Source organism: Ambystoma mexicanum, chromosome 6q, assembly GCF_040938575.1.
Source record: "Ambystoma mexicanum isolate Mex_15411 chromosome 6q, UKY_AmexF1_1, whole genome shotgun sequence".
Taxonomy (NCBI): domain Eukaryota; kingdom Metazoa; phylum Chordata; class Amphibia; order Caudata; family Ambystomatidae; genus Ambystoma; species Ambystoma mexicanum.
The window spans coordinates 1,043,251,726-1,043,277,120 of record NC_090937.1 but is presented as its reverse complement, the minus strand read 5'-3'; the positions used below and the strand labels follow the sequence as shown (position 1 = coordinate 1,043,277,120).

At 44.6% G+C, this 25,395-nt stretch overlaps 1 protein-coding gene across 4 annotated transcripts in view; it reads right to left on the bottom strand.

The window, feature by feature from the left end:
• The window catches only part of CNOT7 (CCR4-NOT transcription complex subunit 7), an 834,016-nt gene that overhangs the window by 313,387 nt on the left and 495,234 nt on the right, over nucleotides 1–25,395 (bottom strand). For all 4 annotated transcript variants that reach the window (XM_069631580.1, XM_069631581.1, XM_069631583.1 and 1 more), the window contains one exon: nucleotides 16,906–17,050. In XM_069631580.1, coding sequence (XP_069487681.1) covers nucleotides 16,906–17,050 — 145 coding nt within the window. The remainder of the gene's footprint in view (nucleotides 1–16,905; nucleotides 17,051–25,395) is intronic.

The following is a 25,395-nucleotide window of genomic DNA, read 5'->3' as shown; positions in this document are numbered from 1 at the left end:
AAAATGTAAGCAGCCAGCGTTCCCAAAACTGTAGATGAGTTCCAAGCTAGTAGGCATGGTCTAAATAATGCTATTACTGGCCATGTATATCTCATGTTGAGAGATATCAGTCCCAACTCATTTCTAATAATGGGTAATGGAGTTGATGTAGGTAGATGAAGTACTTCCCACCAATATTTTGCTTCTAGACTATTCCAAAAATCTTTTATGATGGATTTAGTTTCTGAAGAATATAACAATTTTGGTGTTACTTTTTGATTGTAGAATGTTAAGGCAGGAACTAAAGTAAACTTCCCGTATGTTCCTAAAATGATTTTGGTTTGTTGGATGAATGTTCTTACTCTGTCTTGTTGCTGTTGTTTGAACACAGCAGTTTGATTAAGTGACAAAATAAGAGCTCCTAGATATGTGTAGTGATTCACTACTTGGAGACTCTCCCCCATGAGATTCCACTGGTATGATTTTTTGAGTGTCTCTTTAGAGATATTAAAGATCATAACTTTTGTTTTTTCACGATTGATGCTTAGATGATTAGCATTCGTATATGTTATGATTGCATCCATTGCTTTCTTTAGTCCCATGGGGTTTTTTGACATTCTAACCAAATCATCCGCATACATTAGAAAGGGTATGCTTTTATTTGCTAATTTTGGGGGATCCTTGCAGATGTTGTTAAAGGTCTTTCCCACATCAGCTATAAAACTATAAAAAAAAATTGAACCACGCAGATGCCAGCGTAAGCCCCGTCTCAGCCCTCTAAATGTTTTGACTGCATGTGATAGTTTGCCATCATTCGTTAATCTGACCTGAACGCGGTTGTCTGTATGCAGATCTTCAATTAGGTGTATGATATATTTTGGGCAACCTTGGCATGTGAGTTTATTAGCAGTTGACGAGAGACAGTCAAACGCTGCCCGTAGGGGTGTGTGTGTGTGTGTGTGTGTGTGTATATATATATATATATATATATATATATATACACACACACATACACATACACATATACATATATATATGTATATGTGTATGTATATATGTGTATGTATATATGATGTAGAACGGCTGTTTGTTTTATGATGCTCAATAATTGATGTTAAGGTAAGTAGGTTTACACAAGTTCCCATTCCGGCTACAAAAACTGTTTGTAGTGGATCTCTGGCTCCCAATTGAAACGTCCATTGAAGTCTCTGAGAATAAATCGAGAAAAGCTTGCCTGATGCATCTAGCAAAGAGATTGGTCTGTAATTTTTGGGTAACTTTCTGTCTCTGAAAATTGGGATAATAATCGCCGATTTCCACGTTAACGGAATTTTGTTTGCTTTTATAACCTGGCTGAAAATGAGAGTTAGGATCTTTGCCCATTGTGTTGGATTTTGTTTGAACGTGAGCTTGCTCATGCCAACGTCGGGACCAACGTTGATGTTAATGTTGAAGCGTCAGAGTATCGAAAGTAAGATGAGAAAGCACAGAAGAGCCGTCTTAGTCCGTCTCCCGCCTGTCCCTCCGGCTATAAAAAAAACTGTAGCTGTAGGCAGCAGGCAACACATTGTAGAAAGGAAGCTGAAACGCTTGCAGACAGTCGATGGCGTTTCACTAAGAGTTATTTTCATTTCATGTTATTGTACGCATTGTTTGTGGGATTGCGTGTGTATGGTGTGTGTCTTCAATAATGTATCATATTACATAATGGATAATGAGCACCCCAACCGATAGGTTTCTGTATATAAGCAACTTCTGCGTCTCTGGCCCATGACAATAACTCTGCTTGATAAAAACTGGATATTAATCCAGCCTTTACGCCCTGCCCGACCACAGGCTATCCCTTAGGTTACAAATAAAAACTGGATAGCGGTGGTATGCATTGATGGATAGGCTGATGTTTTGCACATGGAATGTTATGCGGCTGAACTGTCCACTTAAAAGGAAAAAGGTTCTGTCACGAATATGGCAAGCTAGAGCCGACATTGCTTTCTTACAAAAGACTCACCAACTAGTGGAGTAGAATTCATTATCTTAGGGGGTGATTTCAATTGTGTCCTGGATTATAAATTGGACCGCTCAGCCAACTGCAGATACTCTGCAAAGGGAGCTAGCACGGAATTTGGCAGACTAATGCATACATTTGACTTGGTGGATTCCTGGAGAAATTGGAACCCTGGAACAAGGGAATATCCTTTTTATACCCATACATGACTCTTATGCGAGATTGGAAACTAGTTTAAAGGACGGACTGAAATCATTCTTATTAGAGGATCAGGAGGTTTTGAAACATATGGAAAAGTTTATAAAATGGTTCTTGGAGGAAGATTTAGGCTCGGCAAATTTACTGGTGTGTGGGACAGTTTTAAAGCTACTGTACGTGGTGAACTAATGAACTCGACATCACGTGCAAGAAAGTCGTGTCTTAGTGAACTGAAGCATCTGGAAAGGAACCTTGGTGAGCTGCAATGTAGATGCCAAACTAGCAGGAAATTCGAGGACAGGATACAAATGTTCAGGGCAAAAGAAGCACGGAAATGTGAGATAGATATACAAACAGAGAAAGGGATGTACTATATGAAACAAATACTGGGAGGAGGGGGATAAAGGTGGACTCCTCGCTAACAAGCTTAAAAAGGTATGGCTGAAATGTATGTTCACAGGATTGAATATGGCTTCGGTGGTGTAGCGGTAAGAAAGTGATATTTGTGAAAATCTACACAGCTTTTATGAATCCCTATATGCTGAAGCCGTTTTCCCGGCCGAGTCTGACCCTGAAGGATTCTTTGGAAATATTGAGCTTCTAAAATTGACTACTGACAATGCAGAAACTTTTTTTTTTTTAAATATAACAATATTGATTTTATAGTCATAAACCATAACAAACATTCACTTTGACATCACACATCGGTGTTATCACTTTGGCATTCCGAACCCGCATTAACCAATCATACTCCCGGCCCATTATTCAGAAATCAAACAGTATAGTTCTCAATTACCCTCTTCCCATTTGCACCAAATCTTTGCCTATTCAGGGCTCCCTCTTGCAGTTTATATACGCTGTTACATAGCCATGCAGATGCCTACATCAGCAACCAATTGTTCAAAAAGAGGGCACTAATGCTATCCCCACAGCTTTGCAATATTACGCTTAATCTGTCCTGTCGCTTTAGATAGAAAGATCCTCTCATAGTGAGTAGTAAGTCCTTCCTCACCAGTTCCTAACAATAACATCTTGGGGTCCATTGGCACCTCTCGTCCCAACACTCCCGCCAGTTTATCACAGCACTGCTGCTAGAAGCGCTGGACCTGCGGGCCTTCCCATAGGATCTGGATGAACGTGCCCTCACCCATGACAGCGTAGACAGTTTGGGCTAGTAGCTCGATTCAAACTATGCAACGCGACCCTAGGATAATACACTCTATGCAAGATCTTAAGTTATATTAGACCGAGTCGAGGAGATAGCAATCTCACGTGGATACATCAGTGCCAATATCCAGGCCTCTGGTTCACTGGTCCCTACATCCACTTCCCATTTCGCTTCAAGGTTAGACAACTCTGGTGTTGTGAAGGCGGTTATACAATGTGGAGGTGACCTTGGTGAGTATGTGTTCCAAGAGAACTTTCTGCTCTAATGGTGTACATTGTGGCATGTCTGACAGTATGGGAAGATGTGCGGGCAAACTGGAGATGGTGATAATGTTCTGTGCGTGGGAGACCGAATCTGCACCTCAGTTCTTCAAAAGGGGCGACTATTCCCTCTGATCATCTCACCAATCGTCACAACCCCAGCTTCCACCCATTCCGACCAGACTCTGTTTGTCTATCTCTGGCAGGTTACATTTCTTCCATAATGGTAGTACCAGGGTCACCTTTTCATTGCAACCTATATGCTTGTGGGCGTCCCTCCATATTAGTGCAGTGTGTATTGCCATTGTCCGGTGGGGGGGGGGGGGAGATCTACCGAGGGGTATAGGTATAGTGGAGACATATCCTGCAGCACCAGAACCTCAGCTTGAATGTGGGTATTTCCCGGTCGCCATGAAGCACATCATTGACGACCACCATTTGACTCACCCAGTATTACGATTGAAGGTGTGGTGGCCCGATACCACCCCTCCCAATCAGAGCGCTGTAGTGTATGAAGAGCAATTCGTGGATGCCCCTAACCCCCACAGGAGACCTCTCAGAATACTTTCTATTTTGTGAAACTCCAGGTCTGGAATTCGCAGAGGGGCGTTTAGCATGATGTATAAAAAGCACAGTAGTGCGAGTATTTTGAAAAGGACTGCTCTACCCAGTAAGGTCAATGGAAGCAGTGCCCAATGTCGGACATCAGCAGTGACTCATTCAGTGACTGGGTATAGGTTTCGGGTAAGATATAGAGAAATCCGGTGCCGCTTGAATCCCCAGGTAGTGTAAATTATCATATTCAATATGTGGGGGGGGGGGTTAAGTGTGTGATCTGCTCCTCTTATCGGGAAGAAGCTAGATTTATTCCAGTTACTCTGTAAACATCTAAATGCACCATATTGCTCTATTATTCATGTGACAATTGGAAAGGAGCGGGGCGAGTCGCTTAGGTATATCAAGAGGTCGTCAGCGTATGGTGTTCGCTTATCTTCTCTGCCCTCAGGCCATCAAAATCCCACCCACAACTGTTTGACAGAGCAGCGCGGCAAGGGGTTCAATAGCCATTGCAAATAACTATGGGGACAGGGGGCACCCTCTCCCTCCCCCCCCCCCCCCCAACACGTCCCTCTTCCCAACAGGAAGGTTTTGGAGGGCCACCTGTTGACCCTGACATCCACCAGAGGAGACTCATAATAATTGGACCAAACCCAGAGGTCTGCCCAATCTTAAAAATCAGCGATGTTTGGAGGGATGGAAAAAATGGTGCCTTTTCGTAAACTGAGTTAAGACTTTGGGGAATTTAGAAGCTATGAAGAATTGAGTGAACTTTTATCAGGGACAATGTATGTTCGACATTCCAATGAGAACACAACCTTTGGCTTGTAACCTGCTTGGATTCACCTCCATGCATGGTAACAACTTTAGTGAAAATTATGCCTTTAAATTCTTCAAATTCTGGTTCCTGGGAAGGTTACAACAGGCCTGGTCGGAGGGAAACAACCGCTAAGGAATGGGATTATTTGTCACGAGTGGGGATCAGATCTAAGATTAACCTGAATCTGCGATTCATTTGTCAGAAGATTTCGTTTAGTTTGTATTGGACACCTGTGCGATGTTTAAGTTGGGTATGACGAATAAGTCTTGTTGGGGCTGTGGTCAAAGGGGTAGCACATTGTTAGATATGCTGTGGAAATGGTCTAGAGTGACTGACTTCTGGAGAGAGGTTCTTGACGGATTGGATATGATCCTGGGAAAATGTCCTCGATTGGCGTGTGATGTAATTCTGCTTGCAAAATCATGAAAGCGTGATGAGGCAAGAAGTCATGGTGTTTGGATTGATAAGATGCTGGTAATGACCACCAAACAGATACTTCTAGTTTGGAAAACAAGGATGAAACCTTGAGTATATAGCTGGCTGCTGGATTTGCAAACATTGGGTAGCTATGAGAAATTCATGATGCGTAAACAGACGCAAAGGGAGTATATGTCGATGTGGGGCAAATTAAACGAGTTGTATGGCTGAAGACTGTTTCGAATGAGGTTAAAACTTAACAGTGGGACCAATTTAGGTAGTGATACTAGACTAGTGGGTATTTGTGTGTGTGTGTGTGTGTGTGTGTGTGTGTGTGTGTGTGTGTGTGTGTGTGTGTGTGTGTGTGTGTGTGTGTGTGTGTGTGTGTACAACTGTGTTTGGTGTGATTGATGTTTGTCTTTTCTTTTCAGACTGTCTAAATTGAATGCATAGGCTTGATAATTTTAGTTGGTCATGTACCAAGGATAGTTGGGTTAGTGAAGGAACAAGTCCTTTTATTTGCCACTTACGAGGCTGTCACTTGATTCCCTGTAAAATTGACTTGTCAAGCCTGTGTTAATATTTTGTTTACCGTTAATGTTTAAAAATGACAGTTTATAAAAAATAAATAAGACAAAGATATTGAAGGCTTTATGAATTTCAGTGGCAGGCATCTAGATAGCATCTTTAATACACACCACACAATAGACTTGATCATATGGACATTATTAATCGATCAGCACTTTCATAAAACAACTCCCATTGTTTCCTCAGACTGACGAAAAAATTACAAATTCGACCCTGCTAACTGGTACACAAGCTTTGTCAGAGTAGCTACTGGCCAGGGGACTCTGCAGCCCAAATCCCTTCTTAAAACATCACTGAACTATTCAAGGCATTTGGTGAGCAGACGCAAGTGGCTCTAGGTCACATGGCCCAAGCCCCACCCACACATCAATCACTGCTAATCTGTTGGTGCCTTCTTGTTTTGCTGCCCCTTTTCCCCCTATGTAAGCGGCTCACTAGCCTCTTTTCCTTTGCAGTTGGCGAGTATGTGCCAGTGGATCCAAGTCACATGCCCCAAGTCCCACCCACCTTCTTAGCCATGCCTCTTCCTTTCTGCTTTTAACTCTTAGATCAAGGGCGTCTCTGCCCAGCCGTCCAAATTGAAGGGCAGATGAACAACTGGGCAATTCCTGTTTGCACCTTTTCCCGGGAGGACCCAGGATCAGAACCCCTGCCCTCACATCAGGTAAGCTCCCTTGAATATGTGTTTCACTCCTCTCTCCCAACAGCCCATTCCTACGATTATCAACCACGCCACAGCAGCAACATTAGAGAGCGCATTGCAGCAACATCAACCATGTCACTATACACCCCATTATCACTCCATCCACCCTTACACGAAAACTGATGCTTGCCAAGGTCCGTTTCGCAATCAACCATGCAGCCAACATCGCTGACCTCATCACCACACATTACTTAGATGGCATCTTCATTACTTAGATCATGATGGCATCTACCACCACGCACATCCTAGATGTCCTCACCCCCAATGGCTACAGAGTTCTAAGATGAGACCATCCAGACAAGTTGGGCAGAGGCCTCGCAGCCATGCACACAAACTGGACATCTCCACCATTGGCTCTTTCTAAAATCTACCCTGCCACGGCCCACTCTACCCAACGAACACAGTCACGTAATCTCATAACAGACCAACCAAGCCCAACACCTCCTTCATCAAAGACGTCACGGACTTGGTCAGCACCATGTGTGTCACGCATGCCAACATCTTACTCACCAATGTCAGCATCCCTGGCAACCCAGCAACAAAATCAAAGAACGATGTCCACTGCCTACTCGACACTACCTCACACAGCACACGAAAGAACCAACACACAGTAACGTTAATATCCTCAGCCTCATCACCACACTACCCAGACTTCATCACAGCTCTCGTATTCCGCTCGACTGGTCAGACAATCTGCCAATTCTCTGAAATTAGTTGCACCACAACATTAAAGCAAAGCCATTGGAAACCAAGCATTCAAGCCTACAGATCCTTCAATAACTTCCCAGTGGAGGCCCTCACAGAAGACCTCTCCTCAACTGAACCTCACTTGGGCCGATGTACCTCTGACAAACCAGGACTGCAACTCGCTCATCCAACAAATCAACACCTGCCTCACAAACAACCACCATGTCCCAGCGAAACAGCACACCCTCCAGCCTAAACCTTCAGCACCATGGTACACTGAAGAACTCAACCTCAACAAACGAACCATCAGATAAAGCCCATGGCAAGGGCAAACTTGTTTGGCATTGTTCGTTTGCACGGGGGCAAGAGGAGGATGCTGGAGCCCTACCTGCTCTTGAAAGAGGAAGCCAGTCGCCAAGGGTGTGCTCATGAGGCGTTGTCCAGTGGTGAAGCCAGGCAGCTTCCTCTGATCTCCTGTACGCTTGCCGTTCACAGCTATGTCACATTGCTGTGCCATGTTGGGAATTTGAAATACCAATCAGAGTAGAAATGCAAACAAAAACAGAAATAAAAACAAGTGTTTCTGCACAGGAGTGTAGGTACTGTGTCAACCTTGTGTTAACCCTGCGTTTCCTTCGTTATTCTACAACTCCGACCTGGGCTGTGGCCTCGAAAGGCAGGGGTGGGTAGGTGTATAGCAGCCCATTGCACAGTGACGTGTACAGTTGCGTTGACACTTGATGGTCTTGAGGGTTTTTGAGCTGTCGCAGTGTGCCCGCAGTCCACGGCAGAGCCAACCTAGTTGCACACTCTTCCTCTACTTGACCACATACTTTCTCTGAACTTGAATATCTCCTTTGTACTGTGGATTTCAATTGTTAACTGAATACCATTATCTGATTAGACATGTGATTTTTATAGGGTTATGTGCTAGAGTGAGTTGAACCAATTGTATGCATAAGAGCACTATAATTAACCCATTGGAAGTAAGTTGTGGCTTTGTTTACTGCCAGGTTATTGCATTGGCAGCTTGTCAAGAGGTTAGTGGGTTTCTAAAAGGAAAGCCACATTACTTTCATAGCGCTAAAACATTTAAACTGTCAGCCCAGTTCACTGAAAAGATTGATGCAGCAAATGTAATGAGGAAATTGCGTGTGTCCTTCAAAATATTGAAGGGCCCAACCATATTACTGTACCAGATAAGGCCATCAAGAAGAAGCCCATTGGTAAATCAAACAGCGCGTCTATGCAATCTGATCTTGGAGATTGATCATAAATGTAGGCAAGAAAGCACTGGTACTGGCAATAACTGCACCCACAAGGGGAGGGCAGCATGGCTAGCTGGTGCACCATCCACGGGCCAAGTAACCATTCTTTGCACACATTTGGATAAAGCAAGCCTACCCACCTTAGTTAATGTCTGGAGAACCCTTGCAAATTACGAGATAACTCAACCCGCACTACAGGTGGAGGGCAAATGTTATAAATTGCCTGTAGGGGTAGTTACTAATTATACCAACAGGGCGAAGAGTGGTTTAGCAGAGGTAGTCCAGGAAGGGGGACGCAGTAATAGCATAGTGCCACCCTTAACGTATCCAGCATATCACCAATATATGTGAACCACTCTCTGGAAACAATCTGGCTGGGGTCAACCAAGAGGGCTGTAGTCCCCCGTTGTGGTATGTGCAGGAGAGAGTGTAATGCGCCACCTCAATACTGAAAATGCAGCCTTGCGCAAAGGGCTTGATGAGCTTAAAGCCAAGACTGCTACCAATTGTAAAACACTAGTAAGCACAACAGGCACCGTTGGTTTAAAAAAAAAAAAACAGGTTAGCGCCAAGGGTAGTTCATAATGTTCCCCATGAAGTAGGAAGAGTTAGATTTTTTTTCAAACAACTAACCCTCTTGATAGTACAATGCTAATGTTAACGCTAATCTCCCACCCCTGGCCCGAAAGGGAAAGCAGAATGCAATTTATAGCGCACTCATTAAGCCTATGAACCCAGTTATCTGGTTAATCTCCCATAAATCACCCCAAAATACCCAGACTCATTGGATTTGCTGCTTAATAAAATTATACATTGGTTCAGCCATAGGGAGGGGATGCTACTCAATTATAAGAAGCCATTTAGTTCATTGCTCTAGTCACCACTGCCCCATCAGGAAGAATAGAGACTACATTCAGGTAGAACTCGAGACAAATATCTACTCGATGGTTTGCTAATAATGGAACAGAGATCTTTAGCCCCCTCCTCCTTGTACATACATATTGCTTTTAGTCAAACTATTTGTTCTGACAAATTGAAGCCCAATGAGCTAAGTTGCATTGGAGTGGTTTGGGATTTGGATATTTTGCTTGCAACATGCCAGTATGTGTACCTAGGCTTGATACTATGTCATCAAACTTTAGTGCCACCCACATTCCCAATGTTTCATCCTCAGCAGGTGGTAACTGAGACGTAACAACCTTAGCATAAACCAATGAGAAATAGCATTGTAGGAAGCTGAAGCAGCGGGATGAGGTTAAACCCCGCAGCACAGGTACATGATAGGGATTGCAGTATGACCAACTGTACCACGACCTGCACTTGGCTGCCCTAGGAAGTAGATTGGACAGCCTGGAAGAGTCAGCTTCACATCCTGTCTTGGAACATTGCGGGGCTGACTAGTAACTTAGGGGATGACCAGTGCATAGAGTTCATACGAGCACAAGATAGTCTACAGGAAACCTGAGCAACGAAGGGTCCCCACTGCAAAAGTTATGGTACCTTTGAGATCCCATCTGTGAAGGGCAATCAGGGGAGATTTAGTCTCATTAAGTACTGTTGCTTCCCAGATTGACAATGCTAGCCACAACTTGCTGGAGCTCCTGCTCAAGCGTAGGGATGGTTCTGAAGCACTGCTGATAAGTGTTTATAATAAACATGTCGCAAGCAAAAAGCTGCAACTATTTTAACTACTTAGGGCCAGGGTGAACGAATGGAGAGAGGCACCCTTTTAATCCTTAATCACTCATTATTGGTGACCTCAACCTCCAGTATGAGCCCTTGCCTCCGACTGAGGACTTATGTGAGGAAGGGGACAGACTAATGTGGAAGGCCTCTGTGCTGCAAGCCCAACACATCCCATAAAGAATGCAGCAGAGGTAGCAAGCATTATGACTGAGCATGAGAGCATGTAATGGAAGATTCCATGGGCACTTTCTAGCAAATAATGCCTTTGTAAATGGTTTGCGAGTAGTACTAATTGATTACATTCTGGCTAACTTGGAATTGTGTAATCAAATCCAGGATTTCGAAATCCTTGACAGACTGGAAAGCGACCATCGGCTGTTGGTGCAGAGTGTAGCCCCCTCACGTTTCGGACTGATGCGGGTCAGCAAAGGGATGGAAAACACTGCCCAAATGATATCTAGATAGCCAGTAATGCAAGAAAGACTGAAACGGGGGAAAATCAACACTGGTGAAAAAAAAACAAATTCATGAATCTATCCTCCCTGTATTAGAAGGCCTTTCCCAAGGCAATGATGCCCCCATCTCCCAATGACCCCTCCACCCCCAGGTGCGATTACAGCACACCCCATTACTTGTAGCTGGATTGCGACCCTTTTTTTACAACTAATCCAAGATTGATGCGGAAATGCGCACTAAAGGGTAATTCTTGGTTCAATAACGATTGTAGGGGTGCCAAAGAGAATAATCAGAAGAGCGAAAATTCTCTTTTGGTGGTAAAGAGCACTACCAAGAATCGTGTGCCTGCTTTAAACAACTGCTAAAAGAAGAGTATGCAGGATCGACCTGGGAAGCCCTCATGAAGTCCATACAAGATCAGGACTCAAAAAGCTTTTGGAAACTTCTAGGGACAGGAAGCAGCGATGTCCAGATGCAAATCCTGTGTAAAATCTGTCTGGCACTTGCACTTTACAGCATTATATGCGGAATCTACTGTATTTTCGGGTCCAAGGTGCATCGATACAACCAGTACCACAGAGGTACATGTTCCTCTCAGTCTGTCTTTGGATGAGCATTGCTCTTGCTAGCCATAAAGCCAAGAAAGCACCGGGAGCTGATAAAGCACCAGTGGAAGTCAGAGCTAGTTATCTGGGTGGGCAAACCTCACTGGTCTCTTTAATGCAGCTCTGTTAAATTCTGTCCAAGATACATGGATTAAAGCAGAGATTGTCCCGCTGTACAAGAAAGGTGGTAGGGATGACCCAGGGAATTGTCTCCCTGTTAGATGTGGACAGTAAAGTGTTTGCCAAGGCTTTGTTGTTGTACCTGGAGACCTGGCTAGACTGTCGTAATAAAATCCATCATTTACAGGCTGGCTTCCAGGCATGCCCAAGTACTATCAATGAGTGTCTGAGATTGTACTTCCTCTGTTGACAAGTACATGAAACTGAGAAGCATGAAGTTGCATGTGATATTTGTCGACTTAAACATGGCATTCGATAGGACGAGGCTATAAAATGGCCTGATAGACGTGAATATTTCCCACAGCCCTGCTGAGAGCAATCCAAAACCTCTAGACTGAATGCAGCTGTAATCAGATGGAGTGCTGATGCTAGGGTAGTGATAATGTCCTGATTCAGATGGGGTGCATACTTGGAGCAAAACATTTTTGCCTTTTTATCAATTGTATTATTCTTAAACTAATTGATATACACTGTGACGCACCTATACTAGCTGGAGAAAAATGTGCCATATTAATGTTCGCAGATGATGCAGCACTTTTGTCCAACTTAAATAGGCTCCAAAACAGTTGTCATGGAACTATAAATTGAAATTAAATGAGTCCATTGAACAGGTTAATGAATTGGACTACTTAGATTCTCTGAAAATTTCAAGTGCCTATCGCAGGCCTACAAGTTAATTTAGCCTGCTATAGTGGGGCTATTGACAAGTTTGCTCGTGACTTTGGAACTGGGGCAGTAAAAGTGTCACAATGTGCATATTCAGCTCAGGCTAGCAAGCACCTTTTTAGGGGGCAGAATTATGGGAGGAACAAATTGTGACCTACTAACAAGTGAAAACAAATTTGTTAAAAGTATTAGGACTTCCAGAAATGCTTCTACACTACGTTTTTCTAGAGGTGGATTTATGAAGAAATGATTGGATTTTCAAATCGAAACTGCAGCTAAATTGGATCATGGTTTGGCCTTGGAGGATATTTTATCACAAGAGGGCTGACGCTTCTTACCATAACTGGCGTAAAGGATTCACTTGCCACGTTAGATTAGAATGAATTTGAGTGATGTTCAGCACATTGATCGCAGTCTCATCAAATTACTCAACAATGCCTTGCGCTCAGGTGGAAAATGTACACTATTCAAAAGTGTTGAAAGTCTCAGGGGCCTAAAGAGAGCGGGGCTAAAAAATCTTGGTTATGAATGATATCTGGACGTTGCATACATCAAATTCACAAGAGCATTGCATCTTAAGTTACGCATGGGCATACTACCACTCGCAGAGCTATTACACAAATGGAAAAGCGATGTCTCAAACAAATTCCCCTCTTGTGAGGACATGATTGAGAACACATTTATTTTATTTCCCCACATTACCTAGGAATACGAAAAATGTATTTGAAGCCATTATTCGGGGCTAGAGCTATCAGAACCACTCAACAAGCAACCATGTTTCTCCTAAATTCGAAATATGATTTGGCAGTTCACTTTGTAGCCAATTATCTCACATTGAGAAAACGGCTACGTCTCATTTACTGATGTTGGTTTAATATTTTGCTTATTTGCACATCTTGCATTCAGGGATTACATTATCAAATTATGGACCTAGGCTTTACTGACAAGTAATAATTCATGTTTTGCTTCGATCTATGTTCCCCGTTTTCATCTTGTAGATAATTGTTTCGAGTTAATTTAATCTTGTATATTTTACTGTGTATATTTGTGATTTTAAAAATGTTTTTGTATTTATATGATTCACTATGATTATCGGATGTGTTTGTGATAACTGCCTTTATGGTCAGCAATGTGCTCGCCTTGGAAGCAAGATGCAGAGCAACACAGGTCTGATCCCCGGGTCCACACTTCGAAACCTCAGGTTATTAAGCACGTAATAAATAACCAATTGCATTTACAATTCTATCCATCACCTGTGGAGTCACTCAAGGATCCATCATGTCCTCTGTGTTCTTCGATCTTTACATGGAACCACTCAGGACCCACCTCTCTCCAGACAACATCCACCAATAAGCAGATTACACGCAGATCTACCTCAAGACATCTTGCATCAAGGCATGCCTCACATTGATCCAGTGCTCGATGTCCAGTGCTTACCTGAAGCTCAAACCCTCCAAGACTGAATTCCTATTGCTGAACAACAAGACCGAACATCCAGACATGGGTCTCAGCTATGAACCTCAATGGATTCATAGCCCAGCTGGTCCCCTGTGCCAAGTCCCTTGGGTTCAACATCAGCTTGACACCTCACGTTCAAAGTGCACATAGCAAGGAAGACACAGCCTGGTACCAACTTTCTCTCCTGCAGAAAATCAAGCCCTTCATCCCAGAAAACTACTTCATATCCGCTGTCCAAGTCTTGGTCCTCTCCCACCTGGATGGTGGCAATGCCCTTTGAGATGGTCTTCCGGCAACTACCCTGCCCCCCCTGAAATGTGTCCTGCATTCTGCAAAGACACTCATTAAAAGGACTGCGAAAATTCTACCACATCACCCTGACCCTCATCAAACTGCACTGGCTCCCACTGCAAGCCAGTACCATCTGAAAATCCTGTTGCATCATCTACGAGGCTGCCATCATGAAGCCCCTAAAATACCTCACTGAGAAGCTCAGCATCTCCAGAGGCCCGAAATCCACCAGAAGTAAGGAAATGTGCAGTCTTGAATTAGGACGGTGCAGGAAGGAACGAATAAGACAGGCCTTCTCTGTCTATGCTCCAAGACTCTGGAACCTACTCCCCGTCAACATCAGACTTGCCCCATCATTTCTATAGTTCAGGTAAGATCTCAAAGCCTTCCTCTTCAAAGAACGGCCTCCTTAAAACCTATGTCCACACATCCTGCTCTCTCCACCCCGAGACTCTGATCTGCTCCCAACCGTCTTCCCCCAGGCTGCCAATTACCTACCATTCCCTGTTAGCTCCCTGCTCCTTCCCTCACTGTGTTCTTCCTCCTATGATTGTAAAGTGCTCCGTTGCTTCCCGAAGCTAAGTCTGCGCTCAATAAATACCCCAATAAAATCTGCAAAGTCAGATAAAGAGCAGATAAGGCCCCCCCCCAAAGGTTGTGGTCAAACAGAACAAAGGGGGAACAAGACTGTTTCGGCATGTCTTGGTCTTTGGGAGTGCCTTCTGCGAGGTACAATACATACAGAAAGCCTTGTGAAACACTAAAATCACAAAACACACCAGAACTCACATCAGTTGGTTTGCAAGTTTAGAGAAGGAGGTTGTGGCAGGCAGTTTTTGCAAGTTGGCAGTCATACAAGGACTGGCAAGGAGGTTTAATATGTAATCGACCTCCCAGGCCTAACATGGATTTTGATCAAGTCTGGTTATCTGTGATGGAAGACAAGTACAATTTTAACCAGGGTGTTTGATGCTGTCACAAACGCTGCACATCATGGAGGGTCTGGCATGAAATGGCCAAGATGGATTTTGGCATTTGCTTAGTCTCTTACGCAGGAAAGGCTTCTTCCAGAAGGGGTGCATGAGCTTGCGATCTAACGTAAGTAGATAACAGAAATCCAGGACTTCAATCACCAGACTTTCACTAGTGGCATTGTTGAAGAGATCACATAATCAAACATACCTGGTGTGATGTGAGCAGAGTAGCCAGTTATGTGACACATTCTGCTGCACATCCAATCAGTTGGAGAGGTTCCAAGAAAGGTTGCATCAATTTCATAACAATTGGGTATGGACCTTGGAGATTTCTTTAGGAGTGTACCCCCATCCTTGAGGAGGTTTTAAAAGACCCCTGGCCATTCACCTCACTGAAAGTCAAAAAGCAGTGGTTACTGTGCTACAAGGACGTCTGCACAGAGTGGAGCAGGTTTCCAACTCAAAACCATTTACTTTTAAAGAGGTTAAAAAAAGGTTTAATGCTAGATTACAATGAGAACTCTGAAGTGGGGAAAGCATTCCTTAAACCCATTTTCTGTACCTATGCCGAGAAAGAAAGCTGAAACCTTTGCATTTGTGCATTTAAAGAGCAGAGTTTTTCATCATCATGCTAAGATGTCAAAGTTGTTTATATGTGGTAGCAGCCATACAGATTTGCAGCATACAAGAAGAAAACCAGCAAATCACCACAACATTGAAAAATGAAGAAAACTACTCCAAACACAAAAAACGGACGGCGTATACTGACGCCTGCTCCTGCCAACTCTGCTCCACAGATATGTTTGAGTGGTACCAGCAGAGCAGTGTCACAGGAAGGTATCACCACATTACTGGGAGATATAAGCAGGTACAAATGTATACTTTAATCTGTAAAGTACAGATTACAAAGCCATTTCCATTTTAGAGTAAACTTTTTGCCTGAAAAAGAAACTCCACTCCCCAACCCACCCCACCACCAAACTAGGAATGGGATCAACACATTTTACTCCCAACTTCACAAAGAAAAGGAAAGTAAAACGCTCCCTCTCTAAAACTTGAAAAATGCATCTGGAGCCCTGAGTAGCAGTATTGCAGATCTTCAGTTATCTGCAAATCAGTAGCAGTATCCCAAAAATAGCCTTGGTTGGGAGGCTTCGTGTAACTAGGTTTGCTTAGCAACTGAAAAAAAGCTCTTTTGATCAAACTATTTCTTAAACTGAGCCAAATACTTTTTGCCAAGCATCTAGCATTCCATCTTTGGCATTCAACATTAGCGCGCTGGGCAGGTGTAGCCAATAAGTTTGCTCGGATCACAGGCTAAATCCCATGATCCAAGTCTGCTTTCTGAGCAAGCTCGGAGCTTCAGCGGCAGCCATCTTCCCCCCCCCCCACCCTCCGGTCTTTGCACCCTTCCCTCCAAACCCCATTATCTCACCTACCCACTTCCTTCGGCAGTATTGCCACCCCTGCCTCTTAGCAATATATTTTGTTTGAAGGATAGGGACACCCTTAGGGACTTTACTATCAGCACACTCTAATAAAAAATAAAGTATGATGCATGCAGTAATGGCAACCAGGCCCATCATTAACTTGGGCACTGGGCCATCAGCACCAAATATGGCCCTGAAAGGCCTACCGTGTATATATGTGCAACTGTTCCGGAAAAAAATTCATGTCCGTTCCATCATAATAGGAACTGTATGCATTAGCAAAATAAGCGCTTTTACTTTCATCTTAAAACAAAGTGGAAAACCGTCACAAAAAGCATTAGTTGAAACAATGGCACAGCATTTCTACAAATGCGTCATAGGGGTTTTCAGACGCAGTAAAGTGTACAACACAAAATAGTATACAGCAAACTCCACACATTCACATTCCATTGACAATACAACGATCAATATACAACAAACTGAAAACTGGTACTGTTCAATGTTGTACCTTGAGGTTTTTGCAGCTCTTCATGAGGTACTTCACATCATAGATTATAGGAAAAAACAACCGAAGGATTTCAAAGAAATCAAGTTCCTCTTCGGGCAAATTAGCATTAGTCAGGATTTTGATAAGGTAACCAAAATCATACCCACTGCAAGACAAAGGAAAATCAAATTAGTAGAACTATACAACTAACATTTGAAATTATGGACAATACTTTAGAGCAATGCAAGACAAAATAATATCAATATATTGTATATAAAAATCCAAATTTCCTGAAGACTATCCTAAAAACTAGAATCTGCAAGAGTAAGGGTTTGCATACGCGTGAGCACAGGAAGGCACCTCATCCCTACAACACCACATTTTAGGATTATTTTGCCTGTACTGTAATTCTTACAGCAGTCCTTAATTCAGCCATTATCATTTAAGTGTTTAAACCTGTGTATTAATTCCTTAGATTTTCTGAGTGGAGGCCAGGCCACTGTAGAGTGCTGCTCAAGTCTCCACCATCTTGCTGCTTTGAGGGTGTGAGCTGAGAGCAACAGATACACCAAGGTGTGGTGTCAGGATTCTCATCTCACTTCGTCATCAGGTTAACAGGCAGAGAGAAAAGAAACCTGGCCTTTTGTTTAGTAGAGGATTAAGTTCAAAACCCTCTGCATTGGCCACAAGGCCTTCTGGGGCCTGGGACTTCAATACCTTCAACTCTCACTTCCTAAATATCTTCCTTCGAGATCTTTGCTCATCCGCCTCCAACTCCCTCAGGGTTAGTCGCTTCTCCAAGCAGCGAGTTGGTGGTAGATATTTCTTCTGCTGGGGTCTCCCTCTGAAACAGCCTCCCTGCCTCTCTGAAACTTGAGGAGAACCATCTCTGGTTCCGGAAGCACCTCAAGACCTTCCTCTTTGCTTCCGATTTCTCTCCTCCTCTCCCCTGCTGATCTCCTGGCTGAATCTGTAATTGCACTGGTTACCCGACTACCCTCTGATCTCAGGCCCAGGTCCCCTCCCCACCAGTTGCACACCTGCACTACCCCCCCTGACAACCCTTGCACTCGGGGACTGTTTCTGTATCCCTACAGCCCCTACTAGCACTTGCCACCAGCTGTCCGCACTTGTATTTATTGTCTTTATTTATTTTACTGTTATACTATGTACTGCTCTGGCCCCTCCCCTGCACGATCTTAATGTCACCTGGCCTAGTAGGATCGTTGTCGGTCTTCCATCCGTTTCCCCCCCCTTTGTCTCGTCACGCCTCGAAACACTGGTGATTAGGCACGTTATAAATGCCATATCATAGGATGAGTTGCTACTGATGAGCAGTCTTCTCCTCAATGCGAACCTGTGCATCTGTGGGCTTGCACTGAAGCAACTTGATAGTCAGTGAAGGCAGTACTAGCCTTTGTTTTTATAAGATGTGGGCCAGGTAATTCTTCCGAGTTCCTCAGTCTGAGAGGGAACAGGCAACCACATTCAAAAAGCAGCCCAAAAGAAATTTAACTAACAAAACTTTTTTTAAGCATACTTCATAAACAAGTCAAACATCCCATGAATAGTTTGTTCAGTAAGCTCTAGCTCAGGAACCTAGAAACTTTGCTGCTTTAGGACCGATGAGTTGTATCCCTAAACCTGTGTCGAGACAGTCAATGGTGAAGGATCATGAGAGTCCGTTCAAAACATCCGCAGCCCTCAATTGCAGACCTCAGCCCTAGATAATGCCCAAGAGAAATTCTTTCCACATTACTTCCACTTCTAAGGGCTGTAATACAGGGGCAAAATTAAAGTTGCAAGCTACTAGCCAGCGATAAGAAGGGTACCTCACCAGCCAATGGCTAGAGAAGAGTGCACATTTTGCACCGTGCTGTAATGTGCAACTTTTTAGAGTGCTAAATCACATTAAAAACCCAAGTTGCATTTCATAATGTCGAGAACAAGAGGGTCTCGCCTCAATGACTCAGTGAATAGCAGCAGTATTTCACTCTTTGGCTCTCAAAGTGTTGTGAACTGCACTTCTCATGATCCTCTTGCAACTGACTATGGCTAGCTTTGATGGGAGTTGTAATCCAAAACATCTCCACCCAAAGGCTGCAGAACCCTGGTGCTTAGCAATATATGGAATTCACAATGGGGCTTAGAGTGTGATTTAGTACTAACACCTGTATTGTGCAGAACATGAGGCGCCTGGCAGGACTGGCCTCGCCACCTTGATGATTCAATGTATAGCAATTACAGAACACCATGAAAGTAGAATAAACTCACCAAATCATCCCAAATAAATAGAGTATGTAAATTTCCACTTTATTTCCAAATGTTTATCTAAACTGATGTAAATACCCTTCGAAAGGAAATTTGAATCCAGGAAGGATACCCACCTGCAGCATATATTAGATTGAACGTTACAGGAAATCTCAGATTATATTACAACACACACAAATCAGGTGGCATGTTCTGTCCGCTCAATACAACATCTGAACAATTTAATTCTCGACCTGCTGATCAGCCTTCAGGGAAATTCTGTGAAGTCCTGAATAAGGCAGGATGAAGATTACCCAAGCCGAAATCACAGGGAGTCTAGATTTTATTAAAGACACGGAGGCGAGCATTATCCCTCCCACTGAATACAACTTACACAGTGAACTGTGCGACTCCTTTTGCTGCAAGCTTGGGCAATCTTCATTCTATGTCTAGACCGGAGACTAGCAATATGCTTTTTCAAAGCTCTCCACTACTACCGCTTTGATGCCCGATACCGGCTTGAAAAAAAGGGTCTTAAATGTGAAGTAGTTGGATTAATCTGCAACTCATATCTTGCATTGATACGCCTGCAGCAAAAGCCTTGGAAGCTGTGGCTCCCTGGACAAAATGTGCCCTGAAAATTGACACATCTATTCCAGCTAGGGCCATTACGTCCCTCACCCACCTCGCTATGGTGGTGGACACCACGGCAGGAAAAGGCTTCCTGCGTGCAATTAAAACTGCTATGCACCGTGCGGCCCGACTTCTGCAGTAGCCGCCTCGTATCGCTTAATGCATTGTGCTACGCACAACTTGGCATTATGGGGAAAGTATGTGTAAGATTACTGTGCAGTTGCCCTTAGTAAACGCAACTCCTTCTGGGTAAAACACCTTCCGGTCTACTGAAGGTGAGAGGCCCCAAGGCCTACTGGTGAATCGCCCAACAGAGTCAATAAAGGTACATCCCAGGAAGGAATAAGACCAAGTGCGAGTACGATTAAGGGCTGTTTATCTAAAGTTAGGGCAAACGGAATCTACTCTGCTCACGAGAGAGCTCTGCAGAAAACATGTTAAAATTCATTTTTATACAGAACAACAAGGGGAAGGCCTAAGGGGCACATGTTTGATCAGGATTGGTCACTAAGAGGCACCTATGGGTGCTATACGGTCAGTGATGGCTGATTGGTCCACAGGCACGTGACGAGATTATGTGATACGTGGGGTCAAACGTTCAGCTGGGCTCATCACTCCGACATCCGTTGGCACTTGACATCCTACTGCGGCAACATTTTGTCCTTGTGGCCACACATTCTCATCCATTCATACTTTTCACCAGTTCGTCCGGCAGCAGAGCTGGCCGTTTGCACGTGTGAAAACAAGACTGATGCATGCGTATTCATTACTGGACATGAACATTAATTATATCTATCAACAGTATCACTCTCCTGTTCAAACATAGACAAGAAGCGAGGTAGGGGGTGGGGGTTATGGGGTCAATTATATGGTTGGGGGTGTTTTAGTCGATATTGACAGGGGGGGGAAGATTGGATTATATGGTTACGATGCATGAGTTACAAACAATAGGTCTCATCTTAGACGTGTGATTCCTTGGAGGGGCTTCAGTGACTGTTCAAACATGACTCTTTATGAGGCCAAGGTGATCGGAGATGGGCCGAGGCCCCCCTCTTTCATGGCTTTTAGTCCCACGCTACATGACTGGCGACTTATATTTACATGCAACATGTTACCGTCTCACACACATCTAGCCGATTTATATTTGAGTGAAATACATTTGAGGCATACTTCTAATCTTGATACAATTTAAACAATATTATAACAAAAAACAGGGAATGGTAAGAAAGGATTCGCTGACAAATAATCACACAACAAGGGCAGTCAGGGGCGACTAGGTTTCATATGGTGTTTTCTAACAGCATACATACAATTACATTCTGTATTATCAACCGCGAGGTAGCATTGTGTGAGCTTGCACAGATCTATGGTTCGTTACTTATAAGATTACAGTTAGTTGTGTAAATAGTTCAACCTTATAAGTCGACATATTCTACTTTCAATATAACAGGTTAGCATAGAAACTTCCAGTGCGACATGTATATGTATTTACATTGTTTACTCATTAGCCTTCTTAGGGTATCAGCAGGTTTATCTAATTTCACACACAATGAGAAGCCATGCCTTCGCTCATGTAGGTCAGGAGGGAAGGTTTGTTCACTGATTTAAGGGTCTCTTTGGTTGTTGACTTTGCTCTGGGGGAAACGGGGTTAGGTTTTAATGGCCAGGGTCTGTGGGGTGCAGGGCAGGTTTACAGAGACAGATAGTCCTGGTTCTAGCCCTCTACTTCGGAGCTGTATCTGAATCAATGGAGGGAGTCAGACGGCAAGTGATAATGTGGATTTTGTTGCATTCCTGCTGCCAGCCTTCTCATGGGAACCACGCAGTTATGTGGACGGCAGAGAGGAGGTGGTGGGGAGAGAGACGCGCTGGCTGTGCGCTTGACGGAGATGGCTGCAGCCTGGGGTGAAATCAAAATGGTCTTTTGCTATTTGCAAATGGAGTCTGTATGTTACAAAATGGAGTCCTGGTTTTGCTATACAAGAGTATGCACGGAGATATGGCAACACCCATGGATGTACTTGTAAGAAAGGGGTCATGGTTCTCAGAGGTGTTCCCGCATGAGTGCCCCAGGGCCGGGGCCCTGGACCTGAAGCAGCCATGGCAGGGCCCACTCGGGAAGCATAGGAATAAAGGGGGAGGGGGAGCTCTTAATTGTCCCCTCCTTCCACTCACTACCTCTAGAGCACTCGCATCTGACACGCATCTACAAATGTTTAGCAAGATGGCACACTTGCCGGATAGCTGCCGCACCGACAGCAACTCGTTACGCGGCCACTGATTGTATAGCTCGAGCACTACCTAGACGTCCCACAAAGAGCAATATTTCGGTTAAGGGGGCTTGCTAACCTTCACCCCCTTTGATCAACTCAACTACTGCTGGATGCTACTACACCGGCACACCTTAAACTAGCTTGTGCCCAGCTGAAATGGCAGATCTGTAAACCCCCAGTGTCCAAAGCTCTTCCCCGTCTGCGTAAGCCTGCTAAGAAATTAATCACCTGCACTACAGGGGCAGAATCGAGATGAATACTCTGGAGTCCATACCATCCCTCCCATGTATGTCATGCAGCACTATAGCTCCTGACTGTGGATGGGGCCCAAGATACTTTGATGAACTTGACAGTTTTCTCTGAAAGTCCCAGCATATTCCATTTGTGCCTAAAACCCTGCACACCACCTGACCGAGGCTATGCTGCTGCACTAGCGGGGTGTATACTACTCCCAAAGGGTCGGTCAGAAGGTTCGCCTGACAGGAAATTCTCTGCGGAAAGATCCATCACAACTGGAAACCAGGTTTGTGACATCCAATCTGATGTCATTATCGCCACCTCCACTCTGTCTCTGCGAATCTTTTCCAGTGCCCTCGCCAGCATCGAGAAACATTACCTGTCCAATGATGTAGGAATGCGTCCGTACCTAGTGCCTCCAGATCTAGCATCCAGCTGAAGTATCTCAGCAGTTTAGTGTTACATCTGGGAGAGGTCCGTATTGAGCAGCCCCCATTCGTGTTGTAGTTTCTCAAACACTGCTCTGTGTAACCGACAATAGCTCGAATTCCGTAAATAGCAGGGGTTCCTATCGGCTAACGTGTTCTGCGAACCCAGCAGATACTCTGCTGTGATCGACATCTTCCGGCCCAGACAAAAATGCCAGAAACCTTTCACGAGCTTCACTAGCATTCTAGAGCTTGTTCTCCCCCCGCTCCCACCCCCAATAATGTACTGCTGATATATTGCCATCCGCAGCAGAACACAACATTGCGCCTTCCCCCTGGCAATGCTTTTATTGCAAAAGAGCCTGCTAGCAGCTCTACACAGTTGATGTATAATTCTAGTTCTGCCAGAGACCATTTTCCTCCTGTTTGCATCTGCCTGCATCTGGCACCCCAACTTGACTGGCGTGCGTCAGATTCTATAAGGAGCACTGGAACGTCTCTGAATATGGCACGACCGTTCCATGCCAACATATTGTGGTGCCACCACCGAAGCGTTGACCTGCTCTGCACTCACTAACCTCAGGTCTAGCCTCGCTAACCAGTTGCCTTTTCCCGAGCATATCCTATAGGAGGAGGATCCCCTCCATTTTGAAATGTCTGTAAACCAATCAGCTATTGAGCTCCTTGAGGTTTATGATTGGTTGCGCCTTGCCGTGGCGATGGACTAACATACTGCTGTGGAAACCTGGGATTATGGCGCTTGCCAGCTCCATCGCCTGCTTCTGTACCAGCAGTTCTAACAGGGAAACCTCCTCCTGCGAGGTCTGCAGCCGAGGGGGGCGGTTGCGCTTGCTTGGGCGTCTACAAATTCTAAGCAAAACCCTGCCACCATTTGGAGCACCCATCCATCGCTTGCACCAATTTTCCACAAATTGCTCCATTCTGCCCCCCCACTGGCGAGTATCACATGCTGCGTCCACTCACCTGTGGGTGCACCTTGGTGACTGTAGTCGCCTCTAACCTCTGGAGCCTCTACCATCCTGGTGCCTTGTCTCCCAATACTACACCCTTCGTCCCTTGGAGTCTTCTTTAGAAACTAAAGCGAAAGGTCGAACAACCCCTGTGTCAGCTGGTCCCTGAAAAAACCCTACTGGGGAAAACTTTGCTTATGGATGCTTGCACTTTATTCAGTGCTGTAAATGTCCCCACAAATTTGTTCATCTCTGACAAAAGCCTCCCCAAAGAGAAACCCCTGGGCTCCTTCACAAGCCTCATAAGAAGTCAAGTACCCTAACTTGTTAAGAGTAGGCTTCTCCGCCTTTCAGAAGAGATGGTGCAATTTGCATTGCTGAGCATAAACAGCGCGTTGTGATTAATTTGCTAGCACCTGTGCCTCCACCAGCTCCCCGGTGACCCTGGCTCGCTCCCCGAGGTGCATGATTTTCAATATGGGAACTTTATCTTGGCAGTTCTTCCATGTGCAGCCCATTGCTTTCCTGACATCCTTGGATGCTTTCATTACGAATGTGAGCATCTTGGGGTCCAGTTCCATGGTCTCCGCTACTTCGCCCGACAGCTCTGGTCTAGGGCATTCTGACTTTAACCGCAATCTGGTTTCCTTCTCTGGGGGTTGCACATTTTTTTTAAACATGCAGAGCTCTACTCTGAGGGACGGCAACCAGTCCATTGATCTAGGGTGTCTTATAGTGTCTGGCTCGAACATAGGCTGGGAAGGCAGCTCAGGGACAACACGTTTGTCTTGGAAGCAAGACAACGCATAACAGGTTCGAATCCAAGGCTTGCGCTTAGAAACTGGTCCCCAGTATTAAGCATGCTACTAAAGCACAATTTTAATTATATCCGACATATCGTTGGGGTCATCCTGTGGGGCCTCTCCACTTTGCTGGCTTTAGGCTCATAGGTATCCACTATGTCCCCTGTTTGGGCATCGGTACCTGCTCATCAGTGCGGTCGTCCTCTTCTGTGGACGCCTGTGCATCCCCTGTAGTTATCGGCCCTGGGGTAGGGGTATGAGGCTGGGAAAAACTGTTCCGGGCAAGAAAGCATTCTATAGGTTAAGGAACGCATCAGATGCCTCTTGAGGCTTTCTTTTTATCCCCATATCAGCCCCCGGAGGGGATTAGAAAAGGCCTTTCTCTTCCAGATTATTTGTGCCATTTGTCTATCCCCTTTTCGGTGTTACCTGTGGAAGGCACCTCACCAGGATCATCTCTTTTCTCTTCACAAGCATTTTTCCTTAATATTCTTGTCCAGAAGGTTCTTTGGGCATTGTAACCTGTCCTATAAAGGGGTTCACTCCTGGTGCTACTGCCTGTATCAAGAAATATTACCCTCTTAAAACACAATTTGAGGCCATTAACCTCTGCCATCTCATGCTCACTCTCCCCACTCCACATGGGATCTGCCTGGCTACAAGCCATCTGTGGCTTATGAAGTGCAATCTGAGCTAGGAAAAACTGATTCTATAGAAAACAGCTTGTGTGTGTAGAGCGTATATCTAGCTGCCCCCTATCTGTATAAATGCTTTGGGTTGAGTTCTACACAGCCGCTGAGCTTTAGGAACATCCGCTCCGTGTGCTTTTACTTTCGCTCTGCCAGTCTTACTGTAGGCATCCTACAGAACGTTGCGCACAGCCCCCTTTCTGCCAAGGATGTATGAAACGCTGCAT